Consider the following 18536-nt stretch of genomic DNA (forward strand, 5'->3'; position numbering starts at 1 on the left):
TTGGGAGTTGTGTTTTGCAGAGGGAGTGGGGGGGGGGGGGGGGGGGGGAGGGGCGGTGTAGCTTATCTCCCTAAAGCGGGAGACATGATAAGCTACACATACGGGCATATGCGTATTCATGCTTCACGCATTATTTATTTGACACGGCACCTGCTATGTACTCTGAAGGGCAGAATCAGTAGGCCTACTATCGAAGGGTGTTTTTTTGTTCAGTGTAGAGTTTACACAAGATCAACGAGGCCGAGAAGCGAAATATCAACACGGCGAAAGATGAAAACGTCACACCGGCACTGAGCAGAGCCTGAGAGATCAGAACAGAATAGAACAGAAGAATGCTTTATTTAACGAGGGTAATATAGTAAGCAGTGGTCTGCTTTTTTACATCTGATCCCAGCCTTAAAGAGAGAGAGAGAGAGAGAGAGAGAGAGAGAGAGAGAGAGAGAGAGAGAGAGAGAGAGAGAGAGAGAACTTCGGGTCAAAGGTTGTGACCCCATTAAGAACTTCCGGGTTGAAGTTGCTTGACGACGCACAGCTTTCAAAATGGCGGCTACATGAACGATAGCCTGTCGCTCAGTATTATTTTTCTTGTGTTGCTTTCTAGTTATGATTATCTGAGACGAACATCGATTCAGAATGTTTTTGGAAGGTCTTCTTACAACCAAGACAAACCCGGTAGGTGGATAATAATTTACATGATTGAGTTTAAACTTCTCTGCCACTCGTCAAAGCTCGGATCACGACTCACTCTCTCTGTTTCTGTCGCTCTGATTAGGCCAACAAAAAAAATTGTCTGTTTAGGGTAACATGACCAAAAAAAGTAGGGTCGGTAGGTAGGTAGGTTTTTTTTTGTTTTGTTTGTTTGTTTTGTTTTTTTTGTTTTGAAGGGAGAGAAAGAGAGAGAGAGAAAGAGAGATTCTACAGTGTATGTTCAAATTCACTTGTAAACCAAAATAAGTTCACAAATACATCCACACAAAAAATTGTCATCTAACTTTAATTGTTTAAAAGAACACCACAGTTGAAACAAGAATCTTAAACTGAAACATGTTTTTCCTCTCCTTTGTTTTGTATCTATACTTTAATGTCTATTTCTTCTTTTGTTTTCTTTTTATACCCTGAAAAAGTCCACAGACCTCAAATGTTGACTTGAATGAAATCATTAAACATTTTCATTCAACAGAAACATGTTCAAATTCACATATTTAAACCAAAATAAGTTCACAAATACATCCGCACAAATTTTTTTAATTGTTTGAAAGAACACCACAGTTTAAACAAGAATCTCAAACTGAAACAGGATTTTCCTCTACTTTGTTTTGTATCTAGACCTGTGTCTTTTTTACATCCTGCAAAAAGTTCACAGACTTCAAATGTTTACTTGGGTGAAATCATTTAGCATCCTTTCTGCCTGGCGAGTACACTTTAAAAGTTTTAGTCAACAATCTCAAAATGTCGTGGTGAAATCATTTTCATGTGACACTTTGATGAACTTTAACACACACACACACTCACAAAAACACACCCCCCCCCCCCCAAAAAAAATAAAATAAAAATAACAACAAAAAAAACGCACAAACAGTTGACATAGTTCTAGAGATGCAATGGATGAAAGATTGGGTTTGTGCTAGTGAGACTGTGCCAAAAGGTCAGGTGTCATGTCTACTGTCCCGAATGACACACGATTGCTGACATTTCACCATTGCCAACAGAATAAACAAATAAGAAATAGGTAGAAAATGAATGTGAAAACTGACTTTAATTGTTGATCAGTATTTTCTATACCACTAACAAATAATCTACTTGCACATAGCTGTTTGGCAAATGTATGTTGCATGGGACACACTGACATGAAAGTGGAAGATGTTTTTCCCTCTAGAGAAACTACATATCAAGTTACACTTTTTGTGCTCTTCCATTCCAGTTGGCAATCAATTGTTAACGCATGTTATTAGAAAAAATAGAACGAAAACAGATTAGATAGAATGAAAAATGTACTGGTGATGTCATTTGGGACATACTGACATGAAAACGTCACCTTTTGGCACAGTCTCTAGTTCACTTCTTTCTGCCAAATGGCCTCTGAGTGATGGGTGTGTTGTTGCACAAGAATTGAAGGATTTAAACTCGCCAAGCGAAAGGCCCCAGTCCAGTTCAAAGCCGTTCTCACCAGAAAGAGATAGCAGAGCAGGACACCCACCACATCCTACAAGACTGCGGGAACTTCCAGTTGTTGAGAAGGAAGATGTGGCCGGAGCCGACCCCCATCCAGGATAAGCTGTACGGCACGGCGGCGTCCCTGCAGATGACCACTACATTTCTAAATTGGACTGGTCTCCACGTGTAGCGGCAACAAGAAGAAGAAGAAGACCAGAAAGAGATTCCGATCCCAAACACTGAACCTCGTAACCCTTAAGAAGGTCGGAATGAATGTCTTCGTAGATGTAGTGAAGTGTTGTTGATGTTGGGTATCTACTTATTAATTTCGTTTGTTCAAGATGGTCACACTTTTGAAAAACAATTGCATAACAGGTGCCGGCTTTGGCACTCGCCGCACTGATTTCGCGATGGGTAGCCATTTTTTTCACTTCTGTGATGACAAGGGAGGCTAATCTTAATGCTTGGTTACTTCCAGTATGGCGCGCGACGCTCACTTTCGTTCCTAATGAAACGCCAAATGTCTCTTTTTAGCATTTTTACCTCTTTTTTTTTTCTTTTTTTTTTGAAATCAAAAAAAAGTTTTTGGGTCGGCGCCAAATCGATAGGGTCGGTCGGGTTACCCTAAACAGACAATTTTTTTTTTTTGGCCCTATGTTCCACTCTCTCTGCGTGTGTCTGACTTCCTCTGTCTCTCCAGCTCTGTCCGTCTGTGTGTATGTGTGTGTGTGCGTGTGTCTGTGTGTGTGTGTGTGTGTGTGTGTGTGTGTGTGTTTGTGTGTGTGTGTTTCTCTCTCTCTGTCTCTGTCTCTGTCTCTGTCTTTCTCTCTCTCTCTCTCTCTCTATCACACCTACACACTCTCTGTATCCATATGTTCGTTGACACATTCACCCGATTGATTTAGTGGTTATATTATTTTTGTTTCTCTTTCCCATGCTGAAAAAATCAAGTTTTAGTTTGCTGACAACATTTAGTACATTTACATCATCTCATTAATTATGTTCTTGATCTTGGACCTGTATTTCCTGTTTTCACAAGTTATATTTCTGATTTAACACGCTTTACTTGAGAATGAGGATTTGTTTCTCTCATTTGATATTCCAAGCTCTCGCATTAAGCTCTCACAACCTTAGAGTTATAGAAGCAAAGGAAAGCATTCGGGGTGGAAATCTCACAATACAGTGGAACCACCAATTTACGACTTTTAAAAAATCATTAAATTAAGGTCTTAAAATGGGGGTTTGAGTTTTTGGGGCTGTCATGAACTTGGTTGCAGTGTACTGTCATGTTTACACACAAACATACACACACTGTTGCAGTTTACTGTCATATCAACACACCCACACACACACACACACACATTACAGCATAATAACTTAAAACTTATCCTTGACGATACAAAGGATTTGTGTCTTCCCGACTCCTAAGGAAGTCGCGATTGCCATTTCGCTTGATAACTTTAGCTCTCGATCTACTCAAGAGTCAGCGCTTTTCTCTTTCTTTTGCCAATCTTCGTTTGTCAACAAGTCGTCGGAAAACTGACAAGATAGCGAACAGAGGAAAACCAAATGTATTTGGATCTCGCACGCGCGAGATTTCGGTGTTTTTTCTTCCGTCTCGGAACGGAAGTTGCCATGTTGTGTTTTCGTCTGCTCGAAAAATGCGCGAAAGTCGTAAATCATCCCCAAAAGCTTGGTCGTAAGTCGCGTTTTGGGATGAGTCGTCCACTGGGGGTTCATTATATAGTAAAATGCATCCGTGGAGGCAAATTCAGTCGTAAAAAGGGAGTAGTCGTAAAAAGGGGAGGGGAATTCCACTGTATCTGCAAATACAATGTACTCCATTTTCAAGTTCTCACAGCATTCGTAAAATTTAAACAAAGAGCATGTAGGGCGGTTATCTAGCAAGAACCGCGAAGATTTCAAATGGATGTTACACCCTTCACTTTACAGCATACATTGCAGCTTTGTACTGTGACTAAAATTTTCCTCTTTGCACAAACTTTGAAACCTGGTCTAAGTACTGTAACATTGTTCATTTTACATTTCGAGTCAATTAATTCAGAGCATTATTTCTCTAAACACTCTGCACTTTTCAGCATGCAATGAGATCCTCTCTTTGCCTATCATACCTGTGTAAAGTACTTTAAGGTTGCATATTTTCAATATATATATTTTATTTATTACATGTATTTATTTGATCTTAGAAACAAAGGGAAGTAAGCACTCTTAATGCATACAACATGTTCAATAGAGTATACAAGCATTATTTGTCTATTTATCAATTTGCATTTATTTATTTCCTTCTTTCTTTATTTATTTTAGATACTCTGCTCTGTTTATTTATTTATTAATTAATTTATTAATTAATTAATTTATTTTTTAATATATTTTCTTATTTATTTGTTTATATTAGATACTCTAGCTGCTCTGTACTGTACAACTTTCAGTGAAGTTGTGTCTTTTGCAGGATGTAATTCCGGGTCTGTCAGGAACAGGGAACATAAGGAACACAAAGGGGAAACTCTTACGCAGACCCCGAGCACCTCCCAGACTTCCCCCACTCACGCCAGAAGATGAGGCGGAGAAGAGCAGAATGTCAGACAGCAGCTCCCCAGAGCGACATCCCTTTGCTGAGGTCTTCGACATGTTTGACTTGCGAGAAGAGGATCACTTGTCTCCCGTGCCGAGCGGAGCTCCCAGCCTTGCCTCCCCTCCTCCTTCCGAGTCGGCTCCGACTCGTAACACCTACCCCTTCCGCTCGCCTGCGAGCAACGTCACATCTTTTGTGTCCAGAGACGATGAGAAGTATGTCCTTGACCCCATGTTTAGAGGTCGAACGAGCCTGGGCACGTACGTTGACGGAAAAGGCCTGGGCACGCCGTTCAAATCGCGAGGTCCTGAGGCCTTCCCGCCTCGCGCCCCGAAACAGATACAGGACATTATGCTGGACTATGACTGTGATGACATTCGTTTCTTTGACCCTCCGGCCTTCACCTTGGAACATTTTATGGCGGCGGTTGCAGAACGGAGTCACATGCCCATGCGGACGGTGCGAGAGATTGTGACGTCAAGACACAACGTGAAAAGGCTGACGGACTTGCTGGCTGATGAGAAAGTTCATCCTCACACGCAGAGAAAGATTAACACCATCTGCTTGGACCCGGAAGGTAAGATTAGAATGTTTATTGCGTTGTTTACTTTTGCTGTACAGTGGAACCCCCCTTTTAAGACCTCAAAAAATCTAAGAAAATCAGGTCTTAAAAGGGAGGGAGTCTTAAAATGGAGGTCAATTTACAGGGGTTATGAACAGAAAATGTGAAAAAAACAAGGTCTTAAAAGGGGTGTTCCACTGTATGTATCTGCACATGCAGCTGGTTTTTGTATGTGTTTGTATGCATGTTTATTTGGTTGTTCGCTTGTTTTTGTTTGTTGTGTGCATATTTATTTTACTTTTTTTTTAATTCTTTGTTTGTTCTGCTTTTTGTGTTTTATTGTGTGTATACTCCTTTCCTTTGTACAGTACTCATTTTTTTAATGGAAGTTTAAACAATGTGGCAACAATGCTTTACCTCACCTATACCTAACTACTCACACTGTGTATCTGAAATTTAACGAGTTTGAATTAGTAAGGTTGGCAGATAACTCTTCTTGTGCAGTATATATGACATTCTCCCCTTCTTGTTTTTCTGTCAAAAGAAACATTTTCAAGGGAACATGCAGACAGTGTACATGTATAGATTCTACACAAAGAGGAAAAAATAGTTTTTGAGGGTTTGTTTATTTATTCAGTTATGTTTTTGATGTTCTTGTTATGGTTGATATTGTTGTTGTTTTTGTTTTCAATACAGGGGAATCCCCCTTTTAAGACCTCCAAAAATCTGAGAAAATCAACCTTAAAATGGAGGGAGTTTTAAAATGGGGGTTAAATTACAGAGTTTATAATCGAACAGAAAAAAATTAGAAATAGGGTCTAAAAGGGAGGGAGTCATAAATTGGAGGGTCTTAAAACAGGGTTCCACTGTATCCAATCAAGCTAGTTTATCATTATATTTTTCAATTACAGAAAAGAATGTGCCATTATGCGAGCCTCGCATCCCCCAGCATCAGCTGCTATTGGAGATGGCAGCCATGATCAAGCAACACATGCGTCTTCACATGCATGCGGACGTTCGTACCATCATCCGGCCGGCTCCAAAATTCAGTCCCTCCTACCACGGTGGGGACACTGTTTCCGTCCCGCACACTGAAATCATTCTGTACGAAGATGATTTGGTTGAGATGGCTAGTGTGGCTACTGCTGTTAAACAGTGAGTTCATTTATAAGTTTATCGTTTGTTTATTATGGTTGAAGGTGCTTAATTGGATTAACGCGATTTCAGTGGTGGGACCACACTCACCACCCCCACCCCTCCCTCTCCTCGTAAGGTTAGAAAAACGCTGAGAAAACCAGGTATTTAGGGAGTCTTGAAATGTTGGTAAATCATTGCAGATTCATTGAGTACAAAATCTTGCGAAGCATTTAATTAGTTCTTATAAGGTTGTTGTTTTTATTAAAAGGTGGGTTCTGTTGTATAGACTTGGGAGATATGCTGTGGTGTTATAATTGTCTTAATTTCTTCTTCTTCTTCTGCGTTCGTGGGCTGAAACTCCCACGTACACTTGTGTTTTTGCACGAGTGGAATTTTACGTGTATGAACGTTTTTACCCCGCCATTTAGGTAGCCATACACCGCTTTCGGAGGAAGCATGCTGGGTATTTTAATGTTTCTATAACCCACCGAACTCCGACATGGATTACAGGATCTTTTACGTGCGCACTTGGTCTTGTGCTTGCGTGTACACACGAATTAGGGGGATAAGCCACTATAGCAGGTCTGCACATAAGTTGACCTGGGAGATCGGAAAAATCTCCACACTTAACCCACCAGGCGGCCGCGGCCGGGATTCGAACCCTTGACCTTCCGATTAAGAGGCTGACGTCTTACCACCCCGCCACAGCGCCCGTGTGTTTAATGGTCAATGGTTAAGTATTATGTGTGGGTGTGCCTGTGCATGTGTGTGTGTGCGTCTTCATGTTTGTGAGTGTGTGTGTGTGTGTGTGTGTGTGTGTGTGTGTGTGTGTGTGTGTGTGGTTTTTTTTGTGCATACGCATATGTGCGTGCATGTGTGTGCACTGTGTGTGTGATAAACAGAGAGATAGGTAATCTTCTCCTTCTTCAGCGTTCGATGATGGTTGTGTCTGTATAAGTATATTCTTTGGCCCGTGATGTTGACAAAGTGGGCTGCCAGTTTGAGGTCCTGTGTGGGCGGGGATATAGCTCAGTCGGTAGCGCGCTGGATTTGTATCCAGTTGGCTGCTGTCAGCGTGAGTTCGTCCCCACGTTCGGCGAGAGATTTATTTCTCAGAGTCAACTTTGTGTGCAGACTCTCCTCGGTGTCCGAACACCCCCGTGTGTACACGCAAACACAAGACCAAGTGCGCACGAAAAAGATCCTGTAATCCATGTCAGAGTTCGGTGGGTTATAGAAACACGAAAATACCCAGCATGCTTCCCCCAAAAGCGGCGTATGGCTGCCTAAATGGCGGGGTAAAAACGGTCATACACGTAAAATTCCACTCGTGCAAAAAATACAGGTAGTGTACGTGGGAGTTTCAGCCCACGAACGCAGAAGAAGAAGAAGAGGTCTTGTGTGCTGCCCCCCATGCAGAGAGAGATGGGTAATCAAGTCAAAATCCGTGTTGGGGAATGCGTGTGGAAGCAGTAAATTGTGTTTCCCTGTGTGAATTGTTTTCTTACAATATGTAAAGAAATATTTGTGTGTTTGCAGAGAGTCGGAGGCTGCAGGTACCGATGTTATCATTCACTCCGCAAGGTCGCGGTACTTCCAGGATTCCGCTGCTCGCAGCCATTCTCCATATGGTATGTAGACTAGTAATTGGTGAATGTATATTATATATAGAAAGAGTTATATGAAGTCTTATATCGCGCGCGTATCTCCAGACTCGGACTCAATGCGCAGGGATCTATTTATGCCGTGTGAGATGGAATTTTATTTACACAATACATCACGCATTCACATCGACCAGCAGATCGCAGCCATTTCAGCGCATATCCTACTTTTTACGGCCTATTATTCCAAGTCACACGGGTATTTTGGTGGACATTTTTTATCTATGCCTAAACCAATTTTGCCAGGAAAGACCCTTTTGTCAACCTTGGGATCTTTAACGTGCACACCCCAATGTAGTGTCCAATGTAGTTATAAGGACCTGTCAAAAATTGTTTATAAGTTTTGGTCTTCTTTTTCTTCTTCTGCGTTCGTGGGCTGAAACTCCCACGTACACTCGTGTTTTTTGCACGAGTGGAATTTTACGTGTATGACCGTTTTTTACCCCGCCATTTAGGCAGCCATACGCCATTTTCGGAGGAAATAAGTTTTGGTCGTGGAGGCATGTTTTGCAACCTCCTAAAATATGAGAAAAATGAGGTCTTAAAAGGGGGAGAGTCTTAAAATGGGGGGGGGGGGGGGGGGAGGGGATCTAAAAAGGGGGGTTCCACTGTACAATAAGAATGTATTTGTTATGTTTTTTGTAGAATCAGAATGTCTTAGAATCTGAGGGTTTGAGTTTACTGTGTGTTGCAGCTTCCCCTGAAGACGGGTCCATCTCTCCTTCAGAGCTTGCCATTCTGGATTCCCTCATTGCTGGCGGTACGGTGCTCAGTCTCAAGGTAAGGCAAAACAAAAAATATGTTCAGACATGGGAATAAAAAAAAGGTCAAAAAGGATCAAGGAATCAAGGTTTGCCAAATTTAAAATGAGACACAATTTTGAAGATTTCAACACAGTTTTCTTAATCTTGATAAAAGAGAAGAATTTTAGGGGAAGCGATTTACACAGGGGAAATGTTGCTATGCTTCAAAACCAATCTAATTTGTTGATTTTTAATAACCAACATGGAGACCTAGATAGTTTTAAAAGGAGGAATTTGTCCAAAAAGACCGGGATTTTTAGATTCTCATGCCTGATAGGTTGGATGAAAACAACTCAGAAAGAACTGCAGTGTATCACAGCTATATAGTTTCCTGAAGGTAGTAATACTCTTTAAGAGACCGCAACACGGTGGCCTAGTGGTAAGGCGTCCGCCCAGTGAGCGGGAGGTCGTGGGTTCGAACCCCGCGGCCGGGTCATACCTAAGACTTTAAAATTGGCAATCTTGTGGCTGCTCCGCCTGGCGTCTGGCATTATGGGGTTAGTGCTAGGACTGGTTGGTCCGGTGTCAGAATAACTGGCGGAAACCTTCCTATTACTTGCCATGTGTCTAGATGTTTGACTGTTGCATTTCATAGTTAGCAAAGAAATCTTTTTTTAATTTATTCTTGTGCACATTGAACATGAAGAAAACGGACTTTTCCCTGCCATACAAAATGCTTGAATTCTGCAATGGATGGTAAGGGAAGTATATAATCATGTAGAATGTGATATCCTAACATGGATAGTTTCCCCTTATATACACTTGACGGTTTTGTTTTTGCAGGCTCATTTTATCGATGCCTTGCCTGACATCAGCCCTCTGTCTCGCACCCTGGTCTACCTCAATCTGTCCTTCAACAACTTCCAGGTCAGTTGATGACAACTTCAAGTTCTATTGATGATCTAATTGTGATGGTGTGTGTTTGTACGTGTGTGTGTGTGTGTGTGTGTGTGTGTGTGTGCGTGTGTGTGTGTGTGTGTGTGTGTGTGTGTGTGTGTGTGTGTGTTAGAGAGAGATAGAGAGAGATAGAGAGAGAGAGAAAGAGAGAGAGAGAGAGAGAGAGAGAGAGAGAGAGAGAGAGAGAGAGAGAGAGAGAGGGGGGGGGGGGGAGGGGCTACAACTTGGGGAATAAACAATTAACTTTTTCAAAATACAAGTATATTTATAAATATAGTGAGTTTTTAATCTCACAACTGTGGTCATTCCTAAAGTTGTTGCTAATTTGAAGTGCTCTTCATTTCTGAACTTTTAAGCTATGTTTCTATAGAGTGATGGGATGTGGCGTGCGGTGGCCATTAAAAGGTTTAGTGGCTGGTGAATTTTAGTGTTCGTGTTTCCATTAAAAGCGGCGTGGTCGGCAGATTTTTTCTTTCTGGCTTGACTTCTGAGGATCAATCAGTCAAAAACTCACACAACCATGCTTGAATTAAGGTCCATTATATCTGAAGCTACTTAATTGTGTTGGTGAAAAAAATGAAAAGATGAGAAAATGAAATAGAAAAACCCGCTTTTATTTCAACGTAATGCTAAAAAATCGTAATGAACCCGGTGCCTTTAACAACCGTTGAGGAAATTCTTGCCTGATCATGTGCAGTTCAGGTTCATGTATTTGACAAAAAAGAGTCAACATAGATTCTTCTTCTGCTTCTGCGTTCGTGGGCTGAAACTTCCACGTACACTCGTGTTTTTTGCACGAGTGGAATTTAACGTGTATGACCGTTTTTTACCCCGCCATTTAGGCAGCCATACGCCGTTTTCGGAGGAAGCATGCTGGGTATTTTCGTGTTTCTATAACCCACCGAACTCTGACATGGATTACAGGATCTTTTTCGTGCGCACTTGGTCTTGTGCTTGTACACACGGGGGTGTTCGGACACCGAGGAGAGTCTGCACACAAAGTTGACTCTGAGAAATAAATCTCTCGCCGAACGTGGGGACGAACTCACGCTGACAGCGGCCAACTGGATACAAATCCAGCGCGCTACCGACTGAGCTACATCCCCGTCCGTCAACATAGATTATAAACAATGTTGTAGGGGGTCTTCGCAGATTTGGGAAGACTAAGACCACGCCTGGAGTTTAAATGCCAATGCCATGCGGTGCAGCACCTTTTTTGCTCCATGGCTCTTGAGAAGACCATCATGTGTTTGATTCAAATTCAGTGCAATACGTGTACCCTGTTTTTCAGTATGTGCCAATGGAGATTCTGGACCTGTGGCAGCTAGAAGTGTTGAAGCTGAGAGACAACCCCCTGGTGGAAATACCTCAGGATATCGACAGGCTCAGGAACCTCAAGGTCTTCATCGCCTCCTACTGTCTCCTGACAACAATTCCACCCAGGTAAGTACAGTGGTACCTGCGATGAAAGGACACCCTGTGGACCATCCAAAAGTGTCCCTACATTGCAGGTGGCCTGTCATGACAGGTATATTTGGGAGATAGTAGAAGAAGGGACAACAGAATGTGTCCTTTTAACACTTTCTACCCCACCTATGTTGACCAAGTTTTTTTTTAGCCGAGACCAGCTGTGCTGCAGCAGGTCACTCAAAATTGTAGTAACTGTGTAGTAACTGTGTATCAAACCGCTGGAATGCAGGCGTTAGATCAACGTTACAGGAAGCGACTGAAGCTAACAGTCTGAGCGGATATATTCGTACCTGATCAGAGAGCCATATGAGTGGGTACGGATATATCCGTACCTGGGAGACAATGCGATAAGGGAGGGCCACACATCACATGTACCACTGTACAGTCAAACCTGTATATAACCACCAGGCCAAACATGGTTGTTATAGACAGGTGCTATCTTTCTTTCTTTATTTGGTGTTTAACGTCGTTTTCAACCACAAAGGTTATATCGCGACGGGGAAAGGGGGGAGATGGGATAGAGCCACTTGTCAATTGTTTCTTGTTCACAAAAGCACTAATCAAAAATTTGCTCCAGGGGCTTGCAACGTATATGTAGTACAATATATTACCTTACTGGGAGAATGCAAGTTTCCAGTACAAAGGACTTAACATTTCTTACATACTGCTTGACTAAAATCTTTACAAAAATTGACTATATTATTCTATACAAGAAACACTTAACAAGGGTAAAAGGAGAAACAGAATCCGTTAGTCGCCTCTTACGACATGCTGGGGAGCATCGGGTAAATTCTTCCCCCTAACCCGCGGGGGGTATAGACAGGTGCATGATGGTTGCTGTTGAAAGTTGATTTATATGGAAGACAATCTCCTCTGGTTGTTGTGGGCAGGTGGTTACTTTCGAGAGGTGGTCGCAAGAGCAGGTTCAACTACATGTATATCATTTACAGTGGTACCCCTAATTGTGATTGGTCAATCATAGCTCAATCAGTACTGCGCTGGCTTTGTTACAAGTTCATTGCTATTGGTGATGGTTTGAGGCCCAGGTATGGTAGGGGATTTATGTGTATTCCCCGGAGTCAACATACATGTCAGTGCAGTTGCTTAAGTGGATGGAATTGTACTGCCCTCGTGTGCAAATTCAAATGCATTCAAAAAGACCAATGCACATGTTAAAAATCCTGAGTTTCCGGTGAAAGTTTGGGGACTTGGAATAAGGCATAGATACCATGCACACATATACCCTCAACGACAACATCATGCTCGCAGTCAATGCGGCTGGGTAAACACGATGTGGCATGCACAACTCTCACCATTAGGCAACACTGAGAGTATAAAAAGCTCAGGAATTAATGCAGAAGAAGGAGAAGAAGAAGAAGAAGAAGAAGAAGAACCAGCCCCCATTTAAGAGCCCCCAGTTTAAGATTTGCCTTAAATGTCCTTGCATGTCTACATTTTTATACCAAAATCGCCATTTGACCATTAAAATGCAGAGTCTATTATCTACAATTATCAACAATACACCCCCTTTCGATCAGGAAAGACGAAGCCTGTGTAGCCGTTTGAAAATTCCTTGTAGTATACCAGCGTAGTACTCATAGTAGGATATCCTTATTTAGAAAATGCCGCCAAGCGCAAAACTCCTCTCAATTAAATCCCGTGCATTTCGTGCGTTTAAAAAAAAGCGTGAACAGTGCTCCAGTGTCAAACTGTTGCTGCACTTGTTTGGGCGTGGCTATAAGCACAGCGACATGAATTTGATTGGTCAGTATTTTTAGGCAAAGCACATGTTCTCAGCAAACAGAAAACAAAATATTGGAAGCGTCAGTCACGCTACCGAAAAATAAAATCTTTTTTTACATATATTTTTTTTTCTATAACTTTTTTCCCCATGGTTCATTCATCATCTGACATAACTTTTTAGCGAAATCTAACCATAAGATTATTGAAAAAATGTAGACGACCACCTTTAAGTAACTCCCCTAGCTCTTTTACTACCCGGCTTTCTCAGATATTATTAACTTCTATTCAATACAACATTATATTACCCACATTTTAAGACTATATAACGTACCTCCTTTTTAAAGGCTTTATTTGCTGAGATTTTGTCTTATTCATTATTGTGCACAACTACAAATGACTGTTCTGATCATATATCTAGATATGATTTCTCTGTTTCAGTTTTTTCACTCTTGAAAATCTGGAACATGTGAGCGTGGCTTACAACAAGTTGACCTTCATTCCTAATGAAATTAAGTATCTACAGTGAGTATAACTATCTTTTGTGGTGTTTTCGATGAATTTGTGGGTCAGTATTTTTTTTGGCGGTGGGGGTGGGATGTGTGGGGGATGAGGGGGGAGGGGGGGGGGGCGGGGGGTAAAGGGAGATGAAGGGGCATACAAGCAAGAATCATGAATGAGCGCTTAATCATCTTGTTCAGTCGAACTCTGTGATTTCTGATCTATGGGCATCCCGATTGTTAACACATAAAATACTTGACACTACTACACACAAAGAAAGCCGGTGAGACTAATAATTTATGCAAACCATGCAGCAGTGGAACCCCCGTTTAGACTTAGTTTTTGAAAGTTCAATTATTCAAATCTCAAATCGCCCTAAGGAGTTAGCCACCGAGCTCGAAAGTATTCACTTAGATGCAATTCGAACCATTGTTGGAGCAGTCCGCGGTACAAACCATCAAAAATTGTACGATGAGTCAGGCTTTATTTCATTACTAGAGAGGCGAAAACGTCATAAATTGATATTATTTCACAAGATCGTTCACCGCAAGGTACCAAACTACTTATTAGCGATATTGCCACCACTAATATCAACTAATAACCCATATCACCGGCGCAGACCTCTAGACAGGAAAGTTCCATCGTTTAAAACTGAATTATACAGAAACTCATTTCTCCCATCTACTACACAACTCTGGAATTTTTTACCAGACTATATAAAACTTAGTGATTCCCTAAGTGAATTTAAGCACTTTTTGTCAAAAAACGATTTAAGTCCGCCGTGTTATTTTTATTCTGGAGATCGTATGTCACAAATAATTCACTGTAAGCTCAGGTTATATATAAGTGATCTTAATAACGATCTAGTGAGACGTCACGTTGCAACAGATGCATCTTGTGACTGCGGATTCCCGTCCGAATCCGTACAACACTTCATATTCGATTGTCCAAATTATCGCGAAGCACGTCAAGAAACTATACATACCCTCCCCAATCACATAATTCACCTCCCCCACCTTCTAAACGGAGACAGACAGTATTCCTTAGATTTGAATAGGAAAATTTTTTCCACCGTACACTCGTTCATCAAACGTTCAGGCCGCTTTGGGTAAATCAGAATAAATGCTCTACAAGCCGGACAACAACTTTAACTTCTGCACATCTCTTACCCATCCCTCTTCTTTTATTCATCTTCTTTCCCTCCTTCCTTCCTTTACTGTCTTTCTTTATAATCATTATGCAACGTTCATTACGTTATTAATAGATTTGGTTTATTGAGACAAATTTTTTAGCCGTTACCGCCTTATGTTGTACTGTCATGCAGGAACACCACTATAAGCTTTTAGCTTGTTGCTGTTTCTGTGAACTTTGTATACATGTCATGATTGTAACCTTTGTCAAAATAAACTTATGTTTAAACCAAATCTCAAATCGTCAGTGGCCTTCGAAGACCTCGTATCTTCAAAATCATAGTTCTGAGATAATGACAAAAGAGTGTTTTAAAAATTCAAATTCCTCTTCACCAGATTTTTGTTTGTTATAAAGCATAGGTAACAACTCGATTAATGATTCCTGGTCGTTTCTAGACAAATACAAAATTTTGGCGAGTTTAGATCAAAACGTGTAGATACGAGGTTTTCACTTTTTTGTTTTGAATTTAAGGAACAATTACGAGGTTTTCAACAGACTCGCAGGGATTCAAACAGACAATACGAGGTTTTCCCGCTAATGTCGCTAATGTCTCAACACCCAACGGCAATACGAGGTTTTTAAAATCAGGGGAAAAAGACCTTTGCAAAATAGATAGAGTTACAAGCTTTTCACAGATGATAGGAAAAAAATCAAGGGACGGAACCATGCAAAAATCCGAAAATCGGGAAAATGTAAGTTACGAGGTCTTCGAAGGCCAGTGACGAAATGCTGAATAGAATTGTCTTTGGAGATGGTCCAGTCTCCATTGTCTGTGTCTTTCTTTACTTTGTCCTCCTTTTCCGCTCCTAATTGTTACCTTAATATTTAGACTTCTTTTTTTATCAAGACCGAGTTTTCATAGATTGTTTGATGTCTTAAAAGTCGGATTTCACAGGAAAGACTGTCATTGGAAGTCTCTCTATTTTGCCTTTGATTCAAATCAGCGCTTAACTTTGTGTTGCCGCAGGAAACTAGAGGAGCTTGACGTGGAGGGCAATATGTTGCCAGCGTTGCCGGCGGGTGTACTGTGTCTTCGCCTGGTGGGGGTGAGGGTGAAGAACAACCTCATGCACCCCCTCTTCTGGAAGGAACACACGCGCAAAGAGCCACAGGTCGGTTGCTCACAATTTTTATGAATTAATTTCTGAAAAGCCATTGCTATAGTGTACGGTTCCTTCGTGTTTAGTGTATGGTTCCGTTTTGTTTAGTGTACGGTCCCATTGTGTACATGCAGTGTATACCTTTTGCTTGTGCACGTTCACACATGACAATTTTTGCGTTGTGTTTGCAGAGACTGATGCACTTGGCAATGCTGGATCTGCACAGACACCGTCTGATTCCTAAGGACATCTCACAGCTTCCAGACATTGTGCAGAGACTGATCAAAGAGTAAGTTTATTTGGGAAGGGTCAGTGTGTGTGTGTGTGTGTGTGTGTGTGTGTGTGTGTGTGTGTGTGACGTGTGTGTGTGTGTGTGTGTGTGCGTGCACGTGTGTGTGTGTGTGTGTGTGTGTGTGTGTGTGTGCAAGTGTGTGTGTGTGTGTGTGTGTGTGTGTGTGTGTATACGTGTGTATGTGTGTGTGTGTGTGTCTGTCTGTCCATGTCTATATGTTTGCTTAAACCTGTTAAGAACTCATTCCCGTAAGTTTCTGTCAAAGTCGCAAAATGATCTTTCCCGTTAAATGATGTACATTTAAACTGACACTACTGCCCTGAGTCCATGTGCTTCTTTCTCAGTTCAAGCTTTTGTTGTTAATGATGAGTTTGAGCTTGCCTTGCCAAAAATATCACCCAGTTTTCTCCATTTTAGTCCTCATTTACTCATAACATTTCCGTTCTTCATCTTTTTCTTCTTCTTCTTCTTCTTCTTCTTCTTCTAGCTACTTCTTCTTCTTCTTCTTCTTCTTCTTCTTCTTCTTCTTCTTCTTCTTCTTCTTCTTCTTCTTCTTCTTCTTCTTCTTCTTCTTCTGTATTTTGTGAACTGCAACTCTCACATGTATACACTCGTAATCGTATGCACTAGCAGGCTTTTACGTGTATGGAAATTTTTTCCCCGTCTTGTCATAGCATTTCAAATTACCTCTTTGTCATTTGTCTTCTCACAGGCAAGAAGTATGCGACTGCTGCCAAGGTCCGCGATATGGCCCTGGCATTCGGATGATTCGCCCAGTGCCAAAACTTTTCGGCGTCAAGCATCTGCCAATCATGTTTCAGGCATGCTCTCCTACATGCTACGAAGCCTTCAGAGGCATGGGCGGAAAAAAGCTTGCCGAGTTCTTGTATGGTGTGGATACATCTGCGTAGAGCAGGAGAGAGAAAAAAGAAAAAAGGACAGAAACACAATCAATAATATAATAATAATAATAATAATAATAATAAATGAGCATTTATATAGCGCAACATCATAACTTTACAATTATGCTCTTTGCGCTTGACACATTTAAAATTAAAACACAGTTATACAAGCATTTACATCTACATTCATAGTCAGCAACGCTTAATTAAAAGCATACACCATCAAACATACATACAAAAGATGCTAAATGAGGGACAATAACTGTTCCACATCCGCTTACTCTCTGTATGGTGTGGATACATCCCCTGCGTAGAGCAGGAGAGAGAAAGAAGAAGAAAGGACAGAGACACGATCAATAATGCATGGGAGAGTAATTGCTAAATGAGGGACTATATGACTGTTCCACAGCCACTTACTTTCATCTGTATGCTTCTTACTGAAAACCAAAGTGCTATTCAATACTTATGATAACGGTTTGTTCAAAAGCGTATAAGTGGACATGGCCTACGTATACGTGACTTGTATTAAATTTTAGGGAGAGTGGCGGAGTACTGCTGTTCGAAGTAATTTCTATCTCACGTACTGTGATTATCGCATCTGCGGCTTAAAGAGCGGCTTTATTTAAAGACTGTGATATGTAAAGGTTGTGTGTATGTGTGTGTGTGTGTGTGTGTGTTTGTGTGTGTGTGTGTGTGTTTGTGCATGTAATATAACTGCGCGCGCGTGTGTGTGTACGTGTGTGTGTATGCGTTTGTGCATGTAACTCTGCGCGTGTGTGTGCGTGTTTGTGTTTTTCTGAATGACTGCTTTTTTTATATCAGCATTTTGTAGGTACATGCACTTGTTGATAAAAAGGATGTGACTTGAGCACATTTGTCCTTGCTAATAATGCATTCCACTTGGCACAACTTTACCTTTGTAACAAGTTGTTTGTAACTTGGACACAAGAATCTGCTGTTGTTAATGTTTTGCAATATGTTTGAAATATGTTGATGGAGTGTATTTTTTTCATGTGATATATATATATACCTTGGATTTTTGTGATGCAATTGTTGTCTATAAATTCGTTCGCTTGTGTGTTTTTGCTAGTTCTTGTTCATGTTATAGCTCTCTCTCTCTCTCTCTCTCTCTCTCGCTCTCTCTTGTTCGATTGTTATTTTGTTAAACATTTTGTACTAGTGTTAACGGATGTGTAGCTGATCGGAGCAACTTTATTCCCAAATGAAAGGTATAACTATGTCAATGTAATTTTGTAATTTTTAAGTTCTCCTTATGTAATTCATTAAAATTAATGCACATTGTGTTGCATTCCATACAATGTATTTCTGTATTTTATATGATTGAGTTTATATTTTTTATGTGCGTCTGTCTTTATGTGTTGTATAAAGGACAGGTTGGAAGAATAGGCTTTGCCTAAAACCTTTATCCTTTTGTAATAAAGTTCTGAGTCTGAGTCTCTCTCTCTCTCTCTCTCTCTCTCTCTCTCTCTCTCTCTCTCTCTCTCTCTCTCTCTCTCTCTCTCTCTCTCTCTC

The 18536-nt window shown here is 41.1% G+C and overlaps 2 protein-coding genes across 2 annotated transcripts in view; one reads left to right on the forward strand and one right to left on the reverse strand.

Annotated features, from left to right (window-relative positions):
• Nucleotides 1-18536, reverse strand: part of LOC138983890 (cell division cycle protein 16 homolog) — a 161973-nt gene that overhangs the window by 92726 nt on the left and 50711 nt on the right. The window lies entirely within an intron of this gene.
• LOC138983887 (leucine-rich repeat-containing protein 63-like) lies at nucleotides 535-18497 on the forward strand. The gene is made up of 11 exons (XM_070357216.1): nucleotides 535-672; nucleotides 4625-5324; nucleotides 6221-6464; nucleotides 7986-8077; nucleotides 8802-8887; nucleotides 9694-9777; nucleotides 11099-11250; nucleotides 13459-13542; nucleotides 15677-15821; nucleotides 16001-16098; nucleotides 16814-18497. Exons 1-11 carry the CDS (start codon nucleotides 634-636, stop codon nucleotides 17010-17012), a joined length of 1923 nt encoding a protein of 640 aa, XP_070213317.1. The 5' UTR covers nucleotides 535-633; the 3' UTR covers nucleotides 17013-18497.

Source organism: Littorina saxatilis, linkage group LG13 (assembly GCF_037325665.1).
Source record: "Littorina saxatilis isolate snail1 linkage group LG13, US_GU_Lsax_2.0, whole genome shotgun sequence".
Taxonomy (NCBI): domain Eukaryota; kingdom Metazoa; phylum Mollusca; class Gastropoda; order Littorinimorpha; family Littorinidae; genus Littorina; species Littorina saxatilis.

Excerpts from the sequence above, each read along its gene's own strand:
- LOC138983887 (XM_070357216.1), top strand. The coding sequence starts at position 634 with ATGTTTTTGGAAGGTCTTCTTACAACCAAGACAAACCCG. Across the intron at positions 673-4,624 it reads TTACAACCAAGACAAACCCG|GATGTAATTCCGGGTCTGTC; the intron begins GTAGGTGGATAA and ends TGTCTTTTGCAG. Across the intron at positions 9,778-11,098 it reads TGTCCTTCAACAACTTCCAG|TATGTGCCAATGGAGATTCT; the intron begins GTCAGTTGATGA and ends CCTGTTTTTCAG.